The 7,732-nt window shown below is 37.6% G+C and overlaps 1 protein-coding gene across 2 annotated transcripts in view; it reads left to right on the plus strand.

The window, feature by feature from the left end:
- Positions 1–7,526, plus strand: part of MIER1 (MIER1 transcriptional regulator) — a 43,201-nt gene extending 35,675 nt beyond the window's left edge. For both annotated transcript variants that reach the window (XM_030032065.1, XM_030032064.2), the window contains 4 exons: positions 739–833; positions 1,367–1,494; positions 3,163–3,302; positions 4,148–7,526. In XM_030032065.1, coding sequence (XP_029887925.1) covers positions 739–833; positions 1,367–1,494; positions 3,163–3,302; positions 4,148–4,473 — 689 coding nt within the window. In that variant the 3' untranslated portion in view covers positions 4,474–7,526. The remainder of the gene's footprint in view (positions 1–738; positions 834–1,366; positions 1,495–3,162; positions 3,303–4,147) is intronic.
- Positions 7,527–7,732: the final 206 nt, after the last annotated feature.

Below are 7,732 nucleotides of genomic sequence, written 5' to 3' on the forward strand. Positions count from 1 at the left end.
ACCTGTGGCTTCTCCAGAGTTTACTGTGCAAATCACAAGACAAGAGTGATCAAATAGAGATTACTTTGTTCTCCCACTATTTTAAACCTTATTTATTCGTGACCTTAAGAATCAATAAGGCCAAATTGTATTAAGTTCTTAGAAGTGTGGCTGAAAGTTATTGGGGGTTTATTCTGGCTTCTGTGGGGCCAAGATTTCCCACCCAGTAGTGTGAGCAGCCCAGTTTCTTATTCTACCTGACTGGAATTAACAGCCTATCATTGCTGGCTCTGGCCAGCAGTGAAGAAGATCTCATTCCTCGTTCCTTTTCCCCCACTTCTCCTAAATACCAGCAACCAGTTTGAGTCTGTAGCATGAACTCCTTCGTGCTGTCTCCTGGCTTGAAGGATACCCGCTTCCTATGGTTCTAGGGGCAGAATCGTGAGACTGGGTTTCTAAGCCCTTCCTTTTTCTCCTGCCTGGGTTATTTCCCCATGCAACAGGTCTGGAGTTACGGACCATTTATAACAGTCCCTACCGACTAGCTACTTAAGGTAGCCAAATTTCCCACCTACTCACTAGAAGGGAGAATTTTCATTTTTGTACTAGTAAGTGAAATTTCTGGAGGTGGTTCTCATTTAGTCAGCAGATGGTGTAAGAAACTTGAATATCACGTATGTTTTCTGTCACTTAAGTTTTCTTTCATTGGCCGTATGCTTTTTTGTTAAGTATTTTCTTTATTGCATTTTCTTGCTGTAGAAGAATTATCTGTTTGGACAGAAGAAGAATGTAGGAACTTTGAGCAAGGGCTGAAAGTCTATGGCAAGGATTTTCATGTGATTCAGGCAAATAAGGTAAACACTGATTTTTAAGTGTAGTTCTCACATATTTTTTTTTTTTTAAAGCAAGGTAATTGTAAATGAATTCTTATCCTCAATTTCCTTCACAAATTACTATATTTTCCGCTTCTAATTTTTACTACATATATGTCCAAATTGGTTTTTTAAAGTCTAGAATCCTCTGTAACTGTGGCTGTGAACTCCAAGTTCAGAAAAGTCCCAACAATCCTGCTGTGGATACATAGGGGAAGATCTGCATCCTTAGAGTCTTACTCTGGTCTTGAATAGACTGGTGAAACAGACTTGAATATTTCTCCTGAAGCCGTTGCTTGCAGCACCTCACGATACCTTCAGTATTCTTAGAAACCCTATTAAATTTTGCATGTCAATTTCTGGGTCTCTGACATTTCAAGTCAATAATTTCCACAATTTCCTATATTGTATAAAGAAGCATTGACTTTGAATATCACACCTTTTGATTTAAATGGTAGCTTTTTGCCAAAAATGTATTTAAATTCATCAAAATTTGCATGGGACATATTTCCTAGGTACGAACGAGATCAGTTGGCGAGTGTGTAGCATTTTATTACATGTGGAAGAAATCGGAGCGTTATGATTTCTTTGCGCAGCAGACCCGATTTGGAAAGAAGAAATACAATCTTCATCCTGGTGTAACGTAAGATGTGCATTATTTTATGTGCTTTTACATGTTGGATGTAAATCTTTATTTTATACTGCTCTAATCTGAAATGGTATGACAACCGAGGGATTCCATAGTCCAAATTTGCAGCAGGAAAACAGCCAAGGTGTAAGAAAAGCTTACTACTGCGTATAATGTAATCTCTAAAATACATTTATTTGGAATAAGGCTAACAATTTGCAATGAACAGCTATTTACTTTAGTTTGTTTTCTGTTTAAATGTTTCACAAATGTAACATTTCTGCAACTATGCAGGTTTTTTAAATGCTTGTTTTACTTTAGATACATGTTTTGTAGAAAGGCGTTAGTCACAAGTTTCAGGTGGGATTTGTGGTACGTGCTGTACATACTCTTGAGATGTATTGTTTGGCAAGAATTCTGGTCAACACAGTACCCTATACTAGGGCTTTTTTGGGTGTACACGGCTCCTTTCCCCATTAACATCTCTGCTAGGCAAAGAGGGAAATGTCTGTGCGTAACTGTGTATTCTCTTCCCTCAAGTCTGAGCAAGTGAGCCAACATATTCTTCTGCCCTTCGTTCCAATGCTATGATTTTAGTATCCCGCTCTTTCCGCTGACTTTTTCCAAGTCTTTTTACTATTATTTTTATTTCTCATTTGTTCCGGCTTCTCTGTTGATCCTTCTTTTTAATATTGTTGTTTCTTGAAACACTTTAGAACTGTGTGTTGGACCACTGAAGTGAACTTGCAGTATGACATTAAGAGTTGCCATCTGTGGCTTTGTTAAAGCAGACAAGAAAAGCACCCATTGCTGCTAGAGTTTCTTAACCAGTTTTCAGGGACTGTCTATTTCCCCCTCTTCTTCCATCTGTTCCCCCCCCCCATTTTTGCCCAAATTTTTGGTTGTTAATCACTTAAAACATTCTCTGGTTCTTTTGCAGTTGACTGCATATGGTGATCAGAAGTGTCATTAAGGATTGTACTTGTCTATTGTTGAATGATTTTGCAGATAGGTGTGGGAATTTAGGGTGCAGTATCAGTTCCAGAATAATTGTGTGTGAGGATATGCTGTTTCTGGACTAATCCAGGCTAATACCATACATACAAGGGCTTTACCAACCAGCTTTGTTTGTTTAAATCTTTCATAAGAGATTTACTATTAGTGACCTAAATTGTAGGACTGTAGTAGATTTCAGATCTGGAAATGTCTTTAACTCTGAAGTTTTTCATTTGCTTTTAACTCTACCCCTTTTGAGGTTGTATGTGCAGAAGACTTATTTACTTTAATGGTATGTTATCGCTGCCGCAGCAAATTGCAGGAGCTTAGTATGAACCTGCCTGAGAGCATCACCTTGAAAATGCAGTCCACAACATCACAGCATATTGAAGTTTCTGCTTGTACACGATCTTAGGGGACTTAGCATAAGCACAGGCTGAATTTATATAAGCTGGCTGCAGTGATTGGTCAACAAATACATAGTTGCTGTGGTCAAACCGTACGTGGGCCACTTAACACAGGAGATCTTAAAGTTGTTAACTTTGCAAGATAAAGTCTGTGCATTTGAAAAGATATAAAATGTGAATTGGTCACACTTGCAGTATGTGCGGTGAATATTTTTGTACAAATAACACCAGTCCTTTACACAGCAGGGGCAATGCTGAATGTGCTGTTTCTGTTGTGTAGAGATTATATGGACCGTCTCCTGGATGAAAGTGAAAGTGCTGCTTCCAGTAGAGCTCCGTCCCCTCCTCCTACAACTTCCAACAGCAGCACCAGCCAGTCTGAAAGGGAAGACAGCACAACCAGCAACAGTAATCAGAATGGTAAGTGCATGCCCTGCCCCTCCTAAACAAGAGTTGCCAAATCACCACAGATGACAAGCCCAATGAGAAAAACAAGCCTATTTTAGTTTTATATATTTTTGAAGGTGTTAGCAGCTTTAAGTTAATTTTTTTTTAAAAAAAGCTATGTTTGCATTTAGCCAGTTGTCACATATTGAAGATAAATCTCCACTAGAATCTTCCTTTTAAATGTAATTAATCTGTTCTTGTCTTGCCCATGCTAGTGTAGATGTGTAATGCTAACTCTGTGAGGAGTTCGTGCAAGATGTTTAAAACAGCTGAGATGGGAACTGGGCTATTGTGTAGCATGCTAGTGCTTCTCCAGTGCTTGTCTCAGGAACACCGTTAGCTATTCTTACCAGACGTGGGGCACTGAAGGGCAATTAGGAATGGGAGGAGAGCCAGGGCACAATGACTCATGAAGGAGAAAAAACTCAAAAGCAAGGGACAGCTATTCCGAAGGAGCTGAAGTGAAAGCAGTAGCAAGAGGAGGGAGGAGCTTGGGGGCTGAATCAGACTGTGAAAATAGAGTGGAAGCTACAGAAACTGCCCCGGTGAGGACAGTCCACCTGCAGCTGTACAGTTATGCAATTCCAGGATGTTTTCTTGGCTGCTGTTGTTTGTAAGGGCTTCCATAAACTCTGTCATGATAAGTCTGTCGTTTGTATGCAAATAAATCACTCGTTCATCGTACAGTGAGGATACGGAGAACAATATTGGCTTTTTAGTTCAATGGGACTAGTTAGACTTCTGCTTTATTGACAGATTGTGTTCTCTTCCTGCTTATGCTTCTATTCTCTTCCTTATGGTATGTTTCCGTAACACAGGGGTGTCTGCTAATGGGCCAGGTGAGATACCAAATAAAGATGAAGCAAAAATTGAAGGATTGCATGTAAATGGACCTACCAGCGGCAAGAAAACACCTCACACGGATCTGGATACAAATGGGTATGAAACTGAAAACCTTTCCATTGACCCAAAACTTGCTCATTCAGCTTCAAGAAATGAAAGTGATTTTGAAGAAAAAAATGAAAGACCTCTAAAAAGAAGAAGAATTAACAGCAATGGAAAAGAGAGTCCAGGTTCTTCAGAGTTCTTCCAAGAAGCAAACTCGCATGGGAAGCTTGAAGAACTAGAAACTTTGGATGACTGAATACTAGGAGCTGATTTTATTCCGTGGAGTAAATTTTGGGTGTCTAAAATTTTCAGGGTTGATGGGTTACCTTACAAAATCCAGTTCCGTAAAACAATCTGCTGAGATTTTTTTCTAATACCTTCTAGTTGGCTCTTAAGATCTTATTATTTGGGTTTTTTCAGCGCTGAAAAGCAGTAGGAGAATATTCTGTTTCTCAGAGCTGGCAACTGTAGTGCTGAGAACTCTAAGGCTCTGAAAAGTATTTGAGAAACAAATCAGTGAGTTTCTGCAAAAATACTCCCAGCCTAACAAGTTAAAGAAAATTCTGTGTGTAATACACCATTTAAGCATTGTACATGTGAACAAAGCATCCTATTTGAAGCAGGGGGCTGGTTCAAATGTTGCAGGAAGCTAAAATGAAATACAGAATGCCAAGACACGCATCAGAGTAGGCACAGAGACTTCCACTCATGCTAGCAAGAAGAAAGTGTCATCCCATTGTTAAGGAACCCTTATGAATCCTGAAAGTTATGAGCACAACTATTTTTATATATAGAAGTTTTAAAAGGTAAATAAATAAACCAGGTCAGGTTTGTATATGTAAAATTGTTGACATCAATGATGTCTTTCCATATTCTTTATCTGGGCGAAAGAAATACATTCTGTATTTTTCCAGATTTCTTTGTAGCCTTTGAAAGATTTTTACAGTACTTATGTCTTGACTGAACTGTCCTTTCTTAAAACAAAAGCTTGTATAATTTTCTTAACTTGTACAGTTGGTAAACTTTTATGAGAGAATTGATATCCTGAGTCTAATGTCAGCTTCATTTTATTTTGCTGAAGTCTTTTCTAAAAAAAAAAAAGCCAACAAAAAAACCCCAAACCAAACCAATTGACTTAAAAAATGCTTATTAGTCACCAACATGTTATTTTCTTTTCAGAAAACAGTAAACAATTAACATCAAGAATGGTTAGAAGTAATTTGATTTTGAAAACATGATTTTTCTTTCTTCTGTTTTATGGCAAATAGTGATGCTAAAAATTTAAGCATGATGCTTGTGTTGCACAAATTTTCTTGCTTTCATTATACATTTTCTCATTTTATTTTGAGCTCAGATAAATTTCATGTCAGCCAAATGCTTAAGTTTACTAAACCTTGTTCGCCAAGACCAGGTGTTAGATTATCCGTTGATTTATTTTCAGTCTATCATCTGTCATCTTCTACATTTCACTGAGAATAGGAAGGGTAGGAAGTGGGTCAAGTGGTTCTGGCTGTACAGGTTAGAAGTGGATGTGCAGCTGCTAACCTGGTGCCTGATCTTGAATTTCTGAAAACTAGTGGACCTTACACGGATGGGTATTTCAGTGGGAGCAGAAACATCACATACACATACTTGGTACAGTGTATACACATTATATACATTCAGTATATAGAGATTCACATGTGAGAAGTGAGAGTAAGTATGGATAACTATTTTAAGATTAAAGTGCAAGAAATGAAAATTCTTTATAAAAGCGTGTGGAGGGGGTGATGCTCACCGTCCCACTAGCGTAATTTGAAAGTTGTTGAAGTAGGGTTTACATCCATGAAATAGAAAGATTTTTAATACCGGTGTTTTGTTCTGGTTTGTTGTTTTGGTTTTGGTTTTTTTTTTTTTCAAGCCACAGCTATGTCTACTGTATTGAAAACAGGAAAAATTGTTCATTATTTGTATAATTTCCTATCCTGTGTCCTCTTCCTGTGGCTTACAGGTGTATTGTTAATTTTTAATTATTGGTTATTTTTACTTAAAGTTCATGAGTCTTTATGATTCCAGTTTTCAATGTACAGTCCTATGGTTTGAAACTAATGTTATCAACCTAAAAAACCCAACTGCTAAGGGTTTTGTTTGTTTTGTTTTCTTGTTCAACTACATGTACTTGGACTTTATGGTCACTAATGAGCCAAATCCTCTGGATCCAGCCTGGCTCCATCACCATGATGAGTTACTGGAGTGTGTTAACCTGCTGTTCCCAGAAACGTTGTGAATGATCCCTTCTAACTGGTGCAGCTGACATGCAGAAGTTGACATCAGCCTAGAATTAGACAGCAATTTACATGGAGAGGCACATGAGTAAGGTTTGTTAACATATGGCCTGCATTAATCAATTAATTAAGTGATTGCTTTAGTAAGAGGTTGCTGTTAACTTCACAATCTGGTTTATTAACGGAAACCCAAAGTATCACAGCCTTATATCAAAGAAAGATGGTCTTGAGACGGTTTCAGACTGAGGGTAGTGCAGTGCTTCTAAGAGTCTTTGTAACTAGAGTCCTATTTTCAATTTTATTTTTATGCTTTTTTGTTTGTTTGCAAGTTGGAAATACTTCCAAAAATTTATAGGAAAGTTTGTAAGTAAATTGTCTCAGGCTTGTGTGTGAAATACAGCACTGTGTATATTTTCAGGAATGTTGCTTTGTTTTTTATCTTACCTTTTTTTGGTGATACATAGAGGAGACCTGACATTCCATAATCAACAAATATGTAATGCTCAGCTAGACTTTAAGAATATTTAATTATAATTTACATTTTGTTTATGCTGGTGTTTTATACAATACTTTGTTAGTGTTCTTCAAAATGCAGCCACTCTAACTTGATAAGTCATTGCACTACTAAAGCTATTTAAAATTCTAGAAATATTGTAACTTTGATTTCATTTAAAAAGCCTTCCCTACAGTTTGGAGCCCAGAAGGGTCTGAACATGTTTCCATACTGTGTTAAGATCACAACTTGCATGTGACACTTCTTCAAGCACTAGCATGATGGGTTCAGCTGGAGTGGGTGGCCTGGATTCATCAAGTGCTTTAAGACCGCAGCCTCAACGGGGAATCCAGTTCAACAGAATAAATGGTTGTTGGGCTTTCTAAAGGGTTAAACATGATATTAAAAAACAACCACACATACACAAAATTTACAAATTAGTTTTATACATTTTTCCACACATAGTAAATTTGCACTGTTATTAAGTCCCTTCTCTTATTCCCTGCTCCCTGTCTGCAACTCAAAAAGCTTATTAAAGTATTTTTTTAAACATACTGTCTCCATAAAAAATTCCTGAGTTTTTTTTTTCTCAAAACAAGGGGTAGAGTATTTCCACTTACAGAGGATGTGAAGACCCCATCCCGTTTGTAGCAGAATTTTTTGAATAGGAGCATTAAGCACCTTGTGAAGTGCTCCATCCCCATAAAACACATCAGCTCTGGCTAGCTGGGGAGAAGGAAAAGGGACTGATTTTAGCA

Source organism: Aquila chrysaetos, chromosome 12 (genome assembly GCF_900496995.4).
Source record: "Aquila chrysaetos chrysaetos chromosome 12, bAquChr1.4, whole genome shotgun sequence".
Taxonomy (NCBI): Eukaryota; Metazoa; Chordata; class Aves; order Accipitriformes; family Accipitridae; genus Aquila; species Aquila chrysaetos.